Source organism: Anabrus simplex, chromosome 2 (assembly GCF_040414725.1).
Source record: "Anabrus simplex isolate iqAnaSimp1 chromosome 2, ASM4041472v1, whole genome shotgun sequence".
Lineage (NCBI taxonomy): Eukaryota > Metazoa > Arthropoda > Insecta > Orthoptera > Tettigoniidae > Anabrus > Anabrus simplex.
Window position 1 is genome coordinate 511,995,651 of NC_090266.1, and position 18,425 is coordinate 512,014,075.

General features: G+C 37.8%; 1 protein-coding gene across 1 annotated transcript in view; it reads right to left on the bottom strand.

Annotated features, from left to right (window-relative positions):
* Nucleotides 1-18,425, bottom strand: part of LOC136863584 (spondin-2) — a 278,873-nt gene that overhangs the window by 119,748 nt on the left and 140,700 nt on the right. Inside the window, exon 3 of the mRNA XM_067139964.2 lies at nucleotides 10,237-10,341. Coding sequence (XP_066996065.1) covers nucleotides 10,237-10,341 — 105 coding nt within the window. The remainder of the gene's footprint in view (nucleotides 1-10,236; nucleotides 10,342-18,425) is intronic.

An 18,425-nucleotide genomic window follows, 5' to 3' on the forward strand; every position in this document is an offset into this window, starting at 1 on the left:
ATTCGCGATCTGACTCGTTTTCTGAGAGATTACGGCAATGTTCCTCACATTTTTCAATCTTTCTTTCCAGCAATCGATTTCGAAATTCCTGGGCTAGTTCCAGGTATTCCACGCGGTCCCTAAATCTTTGCCATCTGTTCCTATAATCATTTTTAGTATGGATCAAATCCTGAAGGAGATCCGGCGTGGTGTCGTCTTGGGTGCCTTGGCGGTACTGCACCCGCGGCCGGACTGTATTCGTGGTCATTACCAGACCACGGCCCGTTTCCAGCGCGGTCCGCACAATCTGATGACGGTCCAGAAAATTATTATTATTATTATTATTATTATTATTATTATTATTATTATTATTATTATTATTATTATTATTAGATGTTCTAGACCCCACAGCAATATGCAAGACCGCTACTTGGCGGTAAATTACATCTGCTGCCACTGTCATTGATGAGCATGTGACCAGCACCAATGTCGCGCCTAGGCAAGTGTGCGGGATTTCTGGCGATACGAATGACATACTTCCGTGCATTATTGACCTTATTATAGAGGTGAACAATTTGACGGTCAATCTCATTCCTATCGTTTATTTCAAATGTGCTCAAATTATTATTTATATGCCAGGAGAGTCTACTGTAATCTAAGAACGTTCTCCCAAGGAAAAGATGGCTGCTGAAATCGAACGCAGGAAAGATAAAAAATGATCGTTTTATGATCAGAATAAGTACATCCAAAATCTACAGCCTGTTTCCAGTCATTCGACAGGGTCAGGAATTGAATGAATAAAGCCCCATCTAGCGGCGACAATACGAATTGTGCCGGCTGCCGAAGCACTCCTCTGGAGCAATGGTCGATGAATGACAAATGAAATGAAATATTGGACAGTGTTGCTGGAATGAATGATGACAGGAAAACCGGAGTATCCGGAGAAAAACCTGCCCCGCTTCCGTTTTGTCCAGCACGAATGTCACATGGAGTGACCGGGATTTCAACCACGGAACCCAGCTGTGAGAGGCCGCCTGAGCAACGGAGGCTCCTTATAAGTACATTATGAACAGTAAAATCAATTGGTCTCACCTCATTTTACACCCCACCGCCGTTAATTTTATTTACTCCCTCCCCCAAAAAATTAAAAGAAGGAGTGTTTCCTTTTTTTTAAAGGAGATTCCAAGCACAAATGTTCACGTCTATTACCCTCAGTTTTGATATATAAGAAACCTCACACGAATAATTCACTTTTTTCACTTCATTTCACCCTCCCCCCTCCCCCGCCAAGTGACTATTCCGGCAAAAACTTACTTGTTTCTTGAATACTAAAGGATTTTCTAAATACCAATTATCAAGACTATAAGTTCCTAAGTTTTGATTTATGTGTCCCCGTGAAAGGAATTCAACTCTTTTTCACTCCCGCCCCGCAAGATGGTTCCTCCTCCCCCCAAACCGCGTTTTTCTTTGTTTTTAAAGGAAATCCAAATACCAATTTTCACGTCTGTAACAACTTTATTTTTATTAGATGTATGTGTTCTCATACAATTTAGTCAATTAATTTTTCAATTCTTTCAAGCCCCCCCCCCCCCGCTCCATTGGAGTTTCCGAAAATACGTGTTTCTTTACTTTTAAAGCAGATTCCAAATATCAAATTTCACGTCTGTAACATCGTCATTTTTGAGATATCAGTAGCCTAATTAAAAGAAATCAACACCATTTTCAGTCACTTTCACCCTCCCCCCACTCCACACAAGTGGTATTTCCGAAAACTAAGAATACAAGTTTCTATATTTTAGATACAGATTTAAAAAATACCATTTTCCACTTCTGTATCATATTAAGTTTTTTGATATATACTGTAGAAATTCTCATTTTAAAACTTCAATCCTTTTTAATTCCCCTTACGGAGATATTCCAAAAACAAATCACCTATGTTACTTTACATTTACAGGAAATTCCAAATACCCACTTTTTACGTCTGTAACATTTTACCTTTCTCAGATATTCTGTAGATATTGTCTTTCGAAAAATTCACCCCAATTTGTCACTCCTGTTTAACCGCCATTAATTGGATTATCCAAAAACAAAAAATACGTGTTTCTTTATTTTTAAAGGAGATCCCATATACAAATTCTCAGTTCTTTAATATCTTCTGTTTCTCAGATATATATATCCTCATTAAAGGCATTCAACCCTTTTACACCCCTCCTATTGGGATTTACAGAAAACAAAATATACGTGTTTCTTTATTTTTAAAGGAGATTCTAAATACCAGTTTTTACATCTGTAAACTTTTAAAGTTTTAAGATGTAGACACACTCATTTTAAAAATTCACCCCCCCCCCTTTCACCCCCCATTATTTGGACTTTGCAAAAACGAAAAAATCCCTGCTTCTTTATTTTTAAAGTAGATCCCAAATACCTATTTTCAGGTCTGTAACATCTTCAGGTTCTGAAATATAAGTAGCCTCATTAAAGGCATTCAACCCATTTTTCACCCTTTTTCACACTTCCCATTGGGATTTTCCGAAAACAAAAAATACGTGTTTCTTTATTTTAAAGGAGATTCTAAATACCAATTGTTACATCTATAAACTATAACAGTTTTGAGATATAGATACACATATTTTAAAAATTCACCCCCATTTCACCCCCCCCCCCCCAATGAATTGGATTATCCAAAAACCAAAAATACGTGTTTCTTTACTTTTAAAGGAGATCCCAAACACCATTTTTCAGGTTCTGAAATATAAGTAGCCTCATTAAAGTCATTCAACCCATTTTCACCCTTTTCCACCCTTCCTATTGGAATTTTCCGAAAACAAAAAATGAGTATTTCTTTATTTTTAAAGGAGATTCTAAATACCAATTTTCACATCTATAACGTTTAAAAGTTTTGAGATATAGATACACTCATTTTAAAATATTACCCCCTTTTCCCCCCTCCCTTAATTGGATTTTCCAGAAACAAAAAAATACGTGTTTCTTTATTTTTAAAGGAGATCCCAAACACCGATTTTCAGGTCTGTAATATCTTCAGTTTCTGAGATATAAGTAGCCTCATTAAAGGCATTCAACCCTTTTTCCACCCCTTTTCACTCCTCCTATTGCGATTTTCCGAAAACAAAAAAATACGTGTTTCTTTATTTTTAATGAAGATTCTAAATACCAGTTTTTACATCTGCAAACTTTAAAAGTTTGGAGATATAGATTCACTCATTTTAAAAATTCACCCCCTTTTCACCCTCCCATTAATTGGCTTTTGCAAAAACAAAAAAATACGTGTTCCTTTATTTTTAAAAGAGATCAAAAGTACCAATTTTCAGGTCTGTAATTTCTTCAGTTTCTGAGATATAAGTACCGGTATCCTGATTAAAGGCATTCAACCCCTTTTTCACCCCTTTTCACCGCTCCTATTGGGATTTTCTGAAATCTAAAAAATACGTGTTTCCTTATTTTCAAAGAAGATTCTAAATACCAATTTTTACATTTGTAAACTTTTAAAGTTTTGAGATATAGGTGCACTCATTTTAAAACTTCACCCCCCCTTTTCACCCCCTTGGCAACGGAATATCCAAAAATCCTCTCTTAGCGAGCACCTACATCTTAATATGAATGTATCCCCAAAATTTCATTTCATTATGTCCAGTAGTTTTGGCTCGGCGATGATGAATCAGTCAGTCAGTCAGGACAAGCTATTTTATATATATATAGACTAGCAAGATACCCGTGCTTCGCTACGGTATTATACTGAAATTTATAATTGAATGCTTATTGTTTTAGATATATAATCCTCCGAAATTCGCGATCTGACTCGTTTTCTGCGAGAATCCACCAAAATTCCCGATATGACTCGTTTTCTATTATTTTACGGCACGTTTCCTCCAATTTTTCAATCTTTCTTTTCAGCAATCGATTTCGTACTTCCCGGGTTAGGCTCAGGTATTCCTCCCGGTCAGTTGGGTCCGTAAATCTGTGCCATCTTTTCCTATAATCATTTTTAATATGGATAAAATCCTTCAGGAGATCCGGCGTGGTGTCATATTGGATGCCTTGCGGCACTGAAACCCGTCCAGGAGCCGTTTCCAGCGCGGTCCGCACATTTGACGACGGTCCGGAACATTATTATTATTGTTATTATTATTATTATTATTATTATTATGTGTTGCTGGAATGGCTGATGACAGGGAAAACCGGAGTATGCGGAGAAAAACCTGTCCCGCCTCCGTTTTGTCCAGCACGAATGACACATGGACTGACCGGGATTTGAACCACGGAACCCAGCTGTGAGAGGCCGGCACGCTGCCGCCTGAGCAACGGAGGATCCTTATAAGTACATTAATAAGAGTAAAATCAATTGGTCTCACCTCCTTTTACATCCCACCGCCGTTAAGTTTATTTACCGCCACCTCACCCCCCCCCCAAGAAAAATTAAGAGAAGGCTTGTTTCTTTATGTTTAAGGGAGATTCCAAACACCAATGTTCACGTCTATTACCTTCAGCTCTGAGATATAAGTATCCCCATAAAAATAATTTACTTTTTGCACTTCATTTCACACTACTCCCCCCCCCCCAAGTGAATTTTCCCGCAAAAATACTTGTTTCTTTAACAGTAAAGGATCTTCTAAATACCAATTATCACGACTCAAAATTCTTCAGTTTTTGATTTATGTGTCCTCACGAAAGGAATTCAACTCCTTTACACTCCCGCCCTCCAAGATGGTTTCCCCCCAAAAACGCGTTATTCTTTGCTTTTAAAGAAGATCCAAATACGAATTATCACGTCTGTAACAACTTTAGTTTTTATTAGATGTATGTATTCTCATACAATTAAGTCAATTAATTTTTCAATTCTTTCACCCCCCCCCCCCCAACTTCATTGGATTTTCCGACAGTACGTGTTTGTTTACTTTTAAAGCAGATTCTAAATATCAAATTTCACGTCTGTAACATCTTCATTTTTGAGATATCAGTAGCCTAATTAAAAGAATTCAACACCATTTTTAGAAACATTTACACACCCCCCCCCCCTCCAGCCAAGTGGTATTTCCGAAAACTAAAAATACACGTTTCTTTATGTTTAATAGAGATAAAATATCCATTTTTCACTTATGTAACATGTTACGTTTTTTTAGACATACTGTAAAAATTCTCATTTTAAAATTTCACCCCTTTTGAGTTCCCCTTAAAAGGAGTTTCCAAAAACAAATCACCTATGTTTCTTTACATTTACATGAGATTCCAAACACCCACTTTTTACGACTGTAACATTTTACGTTTCCAAGATATTCTGGAGATATAGTCTTTCACACCATTTTGTCACTCCTGTTTAACCGCCATTAATTGGATTTTCCAAAAACTAAAAATACGTGTTTATTTTTAAAGGAGATCCCATATACAAATTTTCAGTTCTGTAATATCTTTCGTTTCGGAGATATATGTATCCTCATTAAAGGCATTGAACCCATTTTTCACCCTTTTAAACCCCTCCTATTGGGATTTAAGGAAACAAAAAAATACGTGTTCCTTTATTTTTAGAGGAGATTCCAAGTACCAATTTTACATCTGTAAATTTAAAAGTTTTAAGATATAGACACTCTCATTTTTAAAAATCACCCCCTTTTCACCCCCATTAATTGGATTTTCCAAAAACAAAAAATACGTGTTTCTTTATTTTTAAAAGAGATCCCAAACACCAATTTTCAGGTCTGTAATATCTTCAGGTTTTGAAATATAAGTAGACTCATGAAAGGCATTCGACCACTTTTTCAACCTTTTCCACCCTTCCTATTAGGATTTTCCGAAAACAAAATATACGTGTTTCTTTATTTTTAAAGGAGATTCTAAATACCAATTTTCACATCTATAACCTTTAAAAGTTTTGAGATACGGATACACTAATTTTAAAATATTACCCCCTTTTCACCCCCTCTTAATTGGATTTTCCAGAAACAAAAAAGTACGTGTTTGTTTACTTTTAAAGGCGATCCCAAACACCAATTTTCAGGTCTGTAATATCTTCAGTTTCTGAGATATAAGTAGCCTCATTAAAGGCATTCAACCTCTTTTTCACCCCTTTTCACTCCTCCTATTGCGATTTTCCGAAAACAAAAAAGTACGTGTTTCTTTACTTTTAATGAAGATTCTAAATACCAATTTTTACATCTGCAAACTTAAAAAGTTTGGAGATATAGATTCACTCATTTTAAAAATTCACCCCATTTCCCCCTCCGATTAATTGGATTTTTTAAAGGACATTCTAAATACCAATGTTTACATATATAAACTTTAAAAGTTTTGAGGTATAGATACACTCATATTAAAAAATCATCTCCCTTTTACCCCCCCCCCCCAACCATTAATTGGATTTTCTAAAAACAAAAAAATACGCGTTTATTTTTAAAGGAGATCCCAAACACCAATTTTCAGGTCTGTAATATCTTCAGTTTCTAAGATATAAGTATTCTCTTTAAAGGCATTCTACCCCTTTTTCACCCCTTTTCTCCCCTCTTATTGGGATTTTCCTAAAACAAAGAATACGTGTTCCTTTATCATTAATGAAGATTCTAAATGCCAATTATTACATCTCTAAACTTTAAAACTTTTGAGATATAGATGCACTCATTTTAAAAAATTCACCCCCCTTTTCACCCTCGCATTAATTGGATTTTCCAAAAACAAAAAAAATATGTGTTTCTTTATTTTTGAAAGAGATCAAAAGTACCAATTTTGAGGTCTGTAGTATCTTCAGTTTCTGAGATATAAGTACCGGTATCCTGATTAAAGGCATTAAACCCCCTTTTCACCCTTTTTCACCACTCCTATTGGGATTTTCTGAAAACAAAAAAATACGTGTTTCCTTATTTTTAAAGAAGATTCTAAATACCAATTTTCACATCTGTAAACTTTTAAAGTTTTGAGATATAGGCACACTCATTTTAAAATTTCACCCCCCTTTTCACCCCCTTAGCGACGGAATATCCAAAAATCCTCTCTTAGCGAGCACCTACATCTTAATATGAATATATCCTCAAAATTTAATTTCTTTATGTCCAGTAGTTTTGGCTCGGCGATGATGAATCAGTCAGTCAGTCAGTCAGTCAGTCAGTCAGTCAGTCAGTCAGGACAAGCTACTTTATATATATAGATTAGTTAGATTTAACAGGTTGTCGGCATTTATGTTCTTCACAGGGAAAAGACCTATCGCATTCTTTAAATCGGAAGATAAGGTAAAGTACATGAAAATCTGCACGGTACTTTTTGGGTCTACTTGTGAACAGTTTTCCCCCACTCATAAATTATACCCGCTTTGTACCAGAACTCAGAATTCACATAAATCTCATCAAACATCACTGTTACTATTATTTCATGCTCCTTAAGAAGGCTTACTTTTTCTTGTAAGAATGCTTTACATTTGTAAACCTGAGAAAATGATATTCACCGGGTAATGGAAATGAAAGATTCGCAGCCCATACTGATAATTCTACAGAATAACGTACCTGATTTGTTTCACACAATTCCCGTTGCTGTAATGCTAATTTTACTTTATTAACTGTCCGCTTGTTGGAGTCATTGCCCACTTTGAGAGCATCTTTTACAAAAATGTATTAACATAATTAGTCTGTCACTGATTGTAACACTAGAATCTGAGAAATTTCCAAGATGTATTACCAATGAATCAAACTTGCTCCATCTATTGCATTTCAAGCCTTCCTGTCCTTCACTCTTCAAAATCCATCTGAAATGTTCAGTAGGTACAGTGATACTCTATGGTACACTTGAACATGTAAAGCACAAGTCACCTTAAAACTACCGGAATTGATGGCACATCATCCTCTTGTAATTTATAAAAAAGGAACGTAATTCTCATTTTCTTTTACGAGAAATGGGGTTAGGTTTCGATTACGCACCCCGATTGTAAAACACTGAAAAATGATCAAATATATAATTCTTGCACCACTGTTAAAGTTATTTTCAACTCTCAATCGTAACTCTTGCTTACGATTTTTCGGATCTTTCCGGGACTGACTTAATTTTGTAGTCAGGTACGTTGGCTGATTTTTGGAAAATGCTAGGATAGGCATCAATAGTTCGGAACATTGCGTGGAACTCGAACTGGCTCACCATCTTCTATAGGTAAAATATCTCCCCTAACAATACATTTGGTATCAAAATGATTAATGCACACAACACTATTACAATTTAGTCCGAAGTTTTTCCTATAAATGTACCTAACCCATTTTTGTCTTAATACTGGGTATTTTGGAAGTCTGAATACTGAAGCTTGTGCACTATCCCTATAACTGGACTCAACATCCAGGCACACAGCATATACGACCCATCGTATTAATCTATACACCTACTGCACAGGTAAATGAAAATATAAAGAAAACACTTTTAGTGAAGAACACGAGAACAATAACCTATCACCACCGAAATTGTTCAAATAAATACACTTTTTGAGAACATACAGTTTTTGGACAGTTTCGATAAGTCGGCTAAGGCCTTGGTTCGAACCAACGAGCTAGAAAGAAGACCATAGAGTGGCTGTTGCATCGGGCCTCTCCGGAGGTCATACGCTATTATTATTATTATTATTATTATTATTATTATTATTATTATTATTATTATTATTATTATTATTATTGGGAGCGTGATTAACTCAGTGACTTAGCTGCTGGATACCTACCTGTAAGACGGCCATGTTTTCAGCGATCAAAACTAGTGGGCGTAGTGAAGTAGCAAATACACAGGCTGCAGGAATTAAAACCGTTACATAGTTTTCGTAATTAGGAAAGCACTCCAATGTGCATAATGTAATTTTCTTCTTGCTATTTGTTTAACGTCGCACCGACACAGACAGGTCTTATGGCGACGATGGGAGAGGAAAGGCCTAGGAATGGGAAGGAAACGGCTGTGGTACAGCCTCAGCATTTGCCTGGTGTGAAAGTGGGAAACCACGGAAAACCATCTTCAGGGTTGCCGACAGTGGGGTTCGCACCCATTATCTCCCGGATGCAAGCTCACAGCTGCGCGCCCCTAACACCACGGCCAACACGCCCGGTGATAATATATTTTTAAAGGACGTTAAAAATACAAGATGCACTATATATTTCATAAAGAAGGAAAAGTAACACATTTCCAGTGATTACAAAAGAAATCACAATACATTGCCATTAAATACATTTAGTTTTAGACCTACTTACAGAGAATGAAAATATAGAACAGATAACCGTGAACAACATAATATGGCAACATGGAGAAATTATGTTTATCACTTGGAACTGTTGTAATAAAACAATACAGTAGTATCTTTGTATCTTTATTTCCTCCAGATTTTACAGTTTTTCAACCCTAATCTTTACGGAGAAAATATAAAGAACAAAACCAAACGAAGACAATCAAAACTAGGAAATATAAAACATTATGAAAGTACAAATAAACACTATTAAACACGCCTCCTCGGCAAACAATACAGTACCACGATGGAAGTTGTTCATATCCATTGAATAATAATAATAATAATAATAATAATAATAATAATAATAATAATAATAATAATAATAATAAGAATAATAATAATAATAATAATCTACTACTTACATTTCTTCAGCTTATCAAAGTTATTTCTGGGGTCACTGGAGTTACCCAGATTAATTTTGGGTTTGGCTGTAGGTTTAAGGCTGGAAGCCCTTCCCGACGCCACGTGATTTTTGAGATGAAAATCTCAATCCAGATTCGACCGAGATTCGAACCTCCGTTTTACAGGTAGGTATCCAGCAGCTAAGCCACTGAGCTAATCACGCTCCCAATAATAATAATAATAATAATAATAATAATAATAATAATAATAATAATAATAATAATAATAATGATAGCGTACCGAGCAAGTGGCTGTGCGGTTAGGGTCGCGAAGCTGTGAGCTTGCATTCGGGAGATAGTGGGTTCGAACCCCACTGAAGATGGTTTTCCGTGGTTTCCCCACTTTCACACCAGGCAAATGCTGGGGATGTACCTTAATTGAGGCCACTTTCTTCCCACTCCTAGCCCTTTCCTGTCCTATCGTTGCCGTAAGACCTGTCAGTGTTGGAGCGACGTAATGCAAATTGCAAAAAAAGTTTCATTTCAAAAAGTCAAGTATTATTGTTATGAATAAATTAAGGTGCCATTTTAAAAACCTGGAATTTTGATAGTGATAAAACAATTGATTAATTTTCTCTGTAAGTGAAAATATTGATTTACTTGGGTACTTACACTGATACTTATGGTGTCGATCCAGTACCCGCCTTTACATAGGTCCAAGCTGTCGAGTCCAATAAACCAGTCTGGAGACGGCACCATTCTGGTCACCACGGATACCTGTAATTATTGTAAAAAATAGAGACACCCATAAGCTTGTTTCAGAGAGTGGATGTGTTTAATACGATCAAGCTGTTGAGCAACTTGAAGTCAGCATGCCTTCTTTCATATTTATTCTTTTCGCTCATGATCTCTGAAAATGTTTAATCTATTACTTACGAAGGGTAAGTGCAATGCTGTTATAGGCAGAATTAAAGACACCAAGTATTAATAATAATAATAATAATAGGTCATTGGCTTCGCTAGCTAAAATCTGACGTAAGATAGGTCATGGTTGAGAAATGAGTGTTCATATGACCCTGCGGTCATTTTAGTTTCAGGCTACCTCTTTAGCTATACTTTTTTGAGAGAGTTGTTAGTGGACATTTCTCATTTATTATCTCAACAATTTTGCATTTCCTTTTCTTTCTTGCAGTGTATCCGGACTTCAGCTGTAATAATTTCGTGTGGCTATTTCTAGCCGAGTGCAGCCCTTGTAAGGCAGACCCTCCGATGAGGGTGGGTGGCATCTGCCATGTGTAGGCAACCGCGTTTTATTGTGGTGGAGGATAGTGTTGTGTGTGGTGTGTGAGTTGCAGGGATGTTGGGAACAACACAAGCACCCAGCCCCCGAGCCATCAGAATTAACCAATGAAGGTTAAAATCCCCGACCCGGCTGGGAATCGAACGCGGGACTCTCTGGACCAAAGGCCAGCACGCTAACCATTTAGCCATGGAGTCGGACACAGTACAGCTGACCAGATGTAATGGCCCATATAATTGGTCCTTTACAGAGGTGGTCTTCTTAAGTGGGAATGTGAAACTGTCGTTACTTGCAAATAAACATGCCTTGCTCATTAATGATTCCTGGAATGTCCTTCACGGAACCCGTTCCTATATTAAAACACATTTACATATCCTTCCCTTGTTCCCTAAAATTTATATGGCTGCCAATTACGTTTGCGATCATGTTATCCTTACCTGACTTTTGTGTGCTATATTCAATTTTCTAGTGAGTTTCTTTAATCCCTCCTTATTCCCACAAATATTCATAAAGAGTTCTTTTTAATCTTCACCTCTTGCTTAATCTCCTTATATCTCTATTGTATTATAATGGTTCCTTACAATTCCTTACTACCTTAAAGTGCATACCTGTTTTCATACACCTCAACAATTGCTTTAAACTCACCCCATAGGCTGTTTACATTTTTATTTACCCTTTTCCACTGATCATAATTGCTTTTTAAAAATTCCCTTATTACACTCTCATCAGCCATATGGTATTGCCTAATAGTCCTACTGTTACAGCCTTTCCTTCTGCCACATTTATTTTTAACTACGGCTAAGACAGCTTCATCACTTCGTTTTCTTTATAGAGCTCATCTGGTTTTGTCAGCACCACGTCTAGAATATTTTACCTCTAGTGGGTTCTTTATGACTTATCACCACTTGTTGGTCATGTCTTCTGTCATTCCCATTCCCTTCCCAGTTAACTTTAGGTAAATTCAGATCATCCGCTACGATAACGTTCCTTTCTATGTTGTACCCAACGTACCTGATTATCTTATAAAACAATTCCATATCAGCGTCAGCGCCAGGCATACCAGGTCTGTACATCCCAAAAACACCAAGTCGCCTATTAGATACGCCTTACAACTAGAATTTCGTATTCCTTAACTTTTTCGTAGTTTGGGAATTCTTCTTTCATCCGTATGAATACCCCCTCTCCTATCTTTCCTAACCTGTCTCTACGATAAACACTCCAGTTCCATGAGAAAATTTCCGAATCCATAATATAACTTCTCAAGCATGATCTAATCCCCATTACAGTATCTGTTAAATATATTTTTAAGAAACTTAATTCTATTTCTTACTTTACTATAGTTCTACAGTTAAACACTACATTTTTTGTCATCCTTACTTTACTTTCTGCTTCCTATACTGTCATCATCGCTCCCTAGTCCATCCCGTTTCTCCAAATGAACCTCCCTATAACTGTTCTAAACAGGCTCCCTAACTTATATGTGCCGTTGCTGTTCAAGTGAATGTAATCTTAACGTAGATCCCTGTCTCCTACGCACCCATTACGATCTAAAAAACTCACTCCCACATACCCACTCCATGGTCTCATTCAAATCCCCAATCACTCTCCAGTCATTATCCCACTGAAAACAATCTCTGCTTACTTAAACATCTAGGATAGAGAAAGTTTAGTCTGCCTGGAGACGGACAAGCGTAAACAATCTTCCTATACTTCACTTCCGTTAACTAATCCCTTCAATCGGCCCCAGAAGTATTCAGTCAGCAGTATGTAAAGGTAGTAGTGTATAAGGATGATGTTCAGGTAGAAGAGGCGACTAATACTGGCGAATTTCTGCAATTTACCTATGATAGTTGCTCTTTAAAAATTCCCTTATGACACTCTCATCAGCCATATGGTATTGCCTAATAGTCTACAAAAAATACAAAATTTCAAAGCTAGAAAATCAGCTGGGATTGATAGGATTTCTGGGGATACACTGAAGACAATGGGTTGGGATATAGTGCCATCTCTGAAATATATTATTTCTGTTTGCATGAAGGAGTGATACCAAATGATTGGAAAGTTGCAGTAGTAGCTCCACTATACAAGGGAAAGGATGATAAACAGGCCAGTCAGCTTGACATTTGACATTTGTTGTTTCTAAGCTCTGGGAAATCATTCTTTCTGATTATATTAGATACGTTTGCGAAATTACTAACTGGTTATATAGAAGGCAGTTCGGGTTTAGGAAATGTTATTCCAGCGAGGTTCAACTTTTAGGTTTCCAGCAAGATACAGAAGATATTTTAGATTCATGAGGTCAAAGAGACTGTCTTACTATTGGATACTATTGACAACAACACAACACAACCTCCAACCTCAACCAACAAACAGATCTGAAGGCAAAAGTATATTATACAGAGCTCGTAAACTGCATATCCCTCGCAGTCAAACAATCAACACCGTAAAACAGTAGAAGAAATAGAATAAATCTAAAATATAGCACCAAAAGACTGATCGAAGAAAGAGAACGTTTGAAACCACAAACCAAAGAAAACGAACCCAAAAAGCTGGAATATAGAAAAATCAATAGACAAACGAAACGGGAAATCCGAAAAAGACATTAGAGACCACAACATGGAAGTGGTCAAAGAAATCATGGCAAACATAAAATTACTAAAGAAGATTCGGAAGGAATTAACTCCGGACAAACATTGAATACTGGGAGTGAAAGATAGCAATAGTAAAAGACAAGCCACGAGAGAACAGATGACACAAGCGACAGAATTCTGCAGGGAATTATATACAAGTAACTCCCAAAATGGCACACGGTATCACGAACACAAGACGACAAAAGAGGACATTCAGGAAGAAATACCATCCATCCTACCCAGTGAAGTAAGAGCAGCTATATGGGAAGCAAAATAATGCAAAATCCCCAGAGCTTCGAATTTTTCGACACAAACGGGGGGGTGTTTGGATTGAGATGTACCCCATTCATCTTGGGTGCGGTTCTCAATTATCACATTAACGAAACAGTGCGAAGCCCTCACTATAACGATGGAATCATGTTGAAACTGAAACAAAGCTTGTATGTTGACAACGTGGTCACTAGTGTTGAATGTGAGTCTGAATTAAAGCAGTTCATCAGCGAAGCCAGTGATACCGGTACTATGAAACATGGGAAAATTTAATTTAAGGGGATGACAGCCCAATCACTACAGTTTTGATTCCACAGTAAAAGTTGGAGTGTTAGGAATGTTTTGGGACACTGTTTCGGATACTCTAACTTGAAATTTAGAATGGATGGAAAATTTTGTATTAGGTGAGGTGACAAAACGTACTATCCTTTCTGTTGCTCAAAAGATCTTCGACCCAACTGGTATAGCCAGTCCTATATTACTAATTCCTAGGCTATGGTTGCAGAAACTTTGGAGGAATGGGGTGTCATGCTGGTACTCGAATTGAATTTTTTACGTGGTACCAACATCTTTCACTTCTTAGGAACTTAAAGATACCACGTTGGTTCCTTTATGTAAGAAGGGACAGTAAAGTAGGTATCCACACTTCTGTGATACCCGCGGTCTAGCTTATGGAGCGGTTGTGTTTATAAGAATACAGAATAATGATGAAGTTAATGTATGTCTTCTGGCTGCCAAAGCACAAGGGACCAATCAGCTAAGGGAGACAACCCTAACAGAAAACATCAGTCCTCCAGGATAGCTGGGGGTTGGAGCAAGGCTAACAACCTCGCTCCGGAAAACAAACTGTTGCGAAGCCCCAGAAAATGCCTCGGAATTGTGGATTTAATAGACGACGAGCTAAGCTAAAGGAAATGGACTACACAATTGGTACATGGAATGTACGCACCCTTCTACGAGCCGGAGCACTGAAAAGTACTGACGCAGAAACTAGAAGTAAACAAAGTGGACATAGCAGCCATCCAAGAAACAAGATGGTCAGGAAGAGATGAGATTTGGGATACCAAAACCCACACAATATTTAGTAGTGGAAAGTCAAGGATTGCACAAGAAGGAGGAGTAGCATTTATGGTACGAACATAAGCCAAAGGTGATGTGCTACAGTTTTTGGCAGTAAATGAAAGATTGGCAATACTGCGTGTTAAAATGCGATTTTATAATCTAACAATCGTAAATGTATATGCACCAATGGAAGACAAGGATCAGTTCTATGCTGAACTGGAACGACTCCTGGATTCAATTCCATCAAACGATGCTAAGATGATAATAGGAGACCTAAATGCATAAATTGAGAAGGAGGAGATATATATCAAGGAATAATAGGGATCCATAGTTTACACAACAATACTAATGATAATGGACAGAGATTGCTTAACCTTGCTACCAGCAGAAACATGAAAGTGATGTCAACTTGTTTCCCTCATAAAGAGGTACACAAGCAAACATGGATATCGCCGGATGGAAAGACCTGTCATCAAATAGACCATGTAGTGATGGAGAAAAGATGGGCATCCAATATCATCGATGTCAGATCATACAGAGGAACAAGTTGTGGCTCCGACCACTTCCTAGTTAAGGCAAGCTTAAGGTGATTAGGATAGAAAAGTACAATATTAGTGAACTGGAGAATAAGGAAGTATCAGAAAGATACGGGGAAAGAATGGCCGAAGTTCTGGTAGAGAAATATAATAAGGACCAAACAGCAACGGTCGAAACCAAATGGGTTGCTCTGAAGGAAACCGTTAAGGCCGTGGCAAAGGACACACTAGACATTGCACCCAAAAGGAACACAAAGGAATGGTTTGATGAGGAATGCCAAAAAGCCATAGAAGAAAGAGGTAAGGCATATAAAGCATGCCTCGAGAGACCAACAAGTGTGAAGAACCAAGAGGTGGAAAATCAGAATAAAGAAGTAAGGAATGTATGTCGAAGAAAGAATAAAAGAAAATTAAATGAGAAAATGGCTAGAATGGTGGAGGAATTTAAAGAAGATAATAGCTATCTGCTTATAGAGAAGTTAAGGAAGTGAAAGAAGGATTCAAGCCAAGAACAAATATGTGAAAGGACAGAGATGGACAACTTTTGGGAGATAAAGAAGGGATCCAAGATAGATGGAAGGAATATTTCCAACACCTCCTGAACTCAGTAGAAATGGAAGGGAAAACACCAACTACCTCAAGGAATAACAATGAGACAAATGAATCGGAAGTCACAGCACCATCTATGCAAGAAGTTATAGAAGCCATACGGCAACTGAAAAACAATAAAGCACCAGGTATTGATGGAATCCCTGCAGAGTTGTGGAAATGCGGAGGAACCAAACTACAAGAAGTTATATACGATCTAATTGCGAGTGTGTGGAATACAGAAGAAATGCCTGAAGACTGGCGCAAAGGCATCATATGCCCAATATACAAGAAAGGGGTAACTTGGTATGTAGCAATTATAGAGGGACTACACTGCTGTGTACAGTATATAAGCTGTTCACCCCATCCTGAAGAAGAGACTAGAACCCCTGGCGGAAGAAATTTTAGGAGAATAGCAGGCAGGGTTCAGGAAGGGAAGATCCACTATTGATCAGATATTTACTGTGAAACAAGTGTTGGAGAAGTGTTGGGAACGGGTCATGGATGTGGTACAGATGTTTATCGACTTTCAACAAGCTTACGACTCTATTGACAGGGATAAATTAATGGAGATATTAAGAGAGTTTAAGATACCAGAAAAGCTGGTGCGACTACTGGAATTAACTATGAGAAATACGATGGTGGGAGTGAAAATTCAGACTGAAGTAGGCAGCTTCTTCGAAGTGAATCAGGGATTGAAGCAAGGAGATGGCTTAGCACCAATTCTATTTAACCTGGCACTTGAATCATTGATTAGAAAGTTAACGGTGGACACCAGTGGAACACTTCTAAACAAAACAGCTCAACTAGTTGGAAATGCTGATGACATTAATTTGATGGGAAGAACAACAAGGACAATTCAAGAAGCATTTGAAGACTTGAGTAGAGAAGGCAAAGAGATTGGACCTAAGATCAATGGAGAAAAGACGAAGTTAATGGTGCAGGCTCGGAGAAGGAAGTATACAAATGACCAACTTGTCCCTGAAGGATCTAAAGTGGAGGTGGTGGATAAGTTTCAATATCTTGGCATACATCTAACCAACAAGAATGAGGAAATGGTAGAAATACAGGCAAGAATTCAAGCTGCCAATAGAGAATACTTAGCAGTACTACCTCTTTTCAGAAGTAGAGGTACAAACCAGAGCCTAAAAGTTGTGCTATATAAAATCCTAATTCGCAGTATAGTAATGTATGGAAGTGATACGTGGACCCTACCAAAGAAAGCCGTGGAGAAGATAGATTCTTTCGAAAGGAAAATCCTGAGGAGAATTTATGGACCCATTTACATACAAGGGGAATGGAGAATTAGATATAACAATGAACTATATTCCCTGTATGGGGAGGCACCCCTGTCGCCTGCCATTCGAATAAAGAGACTTAAATGGGCAGGTCATCTAATTAGGATGGAAGAACACCGAATCCCAAGGAAGGTATTCCTAGGAGACTTTGGAGGAGGAAGGCCTGTGGGAAGGCCACGAAACAGATGGGAAGATGGGGTACATCAGGACGCAGCACACTTCCTCAATATCCGGAATAGGAGAGTTGCTGCGCAAGATCGACTAGTTTGGCGGAGAGCAAGTGGGGAGGCCATGACCCGAAAACGGGCCGTCGCGCCATAGGTAAGGTAAGGTAAGGTAAGGTAAGGTATTTAGGTCTCTTAATCCTGAGGCCAGGAGTAAAGAAAAAACAGAGCAAAATCAAACTAGGAGACAAAGTCAAGCGTATAGATTGGCCCTTGGAACGAATTATTGAAATTTTGCCGGGTAAAGACAATGTCACTCGTTTAGTACGGTTGCAGACTGCAACATCTGTCCTCCTTTCACAGCAGTAATACCCGCTCTGGTTCCTCCCTTTCTATTCCTGTTCACCGATCCCCTATGTACAATAATTCCTTTGTTGTGATGGGTTGTAGACTTTGGAATTCCCTGCCTGTCAGTGTCAGAAATTCCACCTCATTACTTAAATTTAAGACTGCTTGCCGAGACTACCTGCTGAATGCAGCTGACTAACTTGGATGACTGGAAGATCGAATGAATGTGGGTTAGAAATGTATTTTTGTGTAGGTTATTATTTACTATACAATATTATGTACTCAAACTCTGCTCCCAATGATGTATCACTACAGTGGTTTAGTGTGAGAGAGGGCCAATAGCCCTAACTTCGCCACCTACAAAGGCAAAAGAAAGAAAGAAGGAAAGAAAGAAAGAAAGAAAGAAGTAAATAAATAAATAAATAAATAAATAAAGTCCTTGTAGGGAGCGATAATGCCAAGCGTATAAATTGGCCCTTGGAACGAATTATTGAAATTTTGCCGGGTAAAGACAATGTCAATCGTTTAGTACGGTTGCAGACTGCAACATCTCTCTTACTTAGGCCCATTCCAAGGGTATACCTTCTAGAAGTTTCGTCTGACTGGGTAGAGGAAGTTAGGACATCAGACAAAACTGATGAATCCCAGGATCTTTCTGAGAGTGA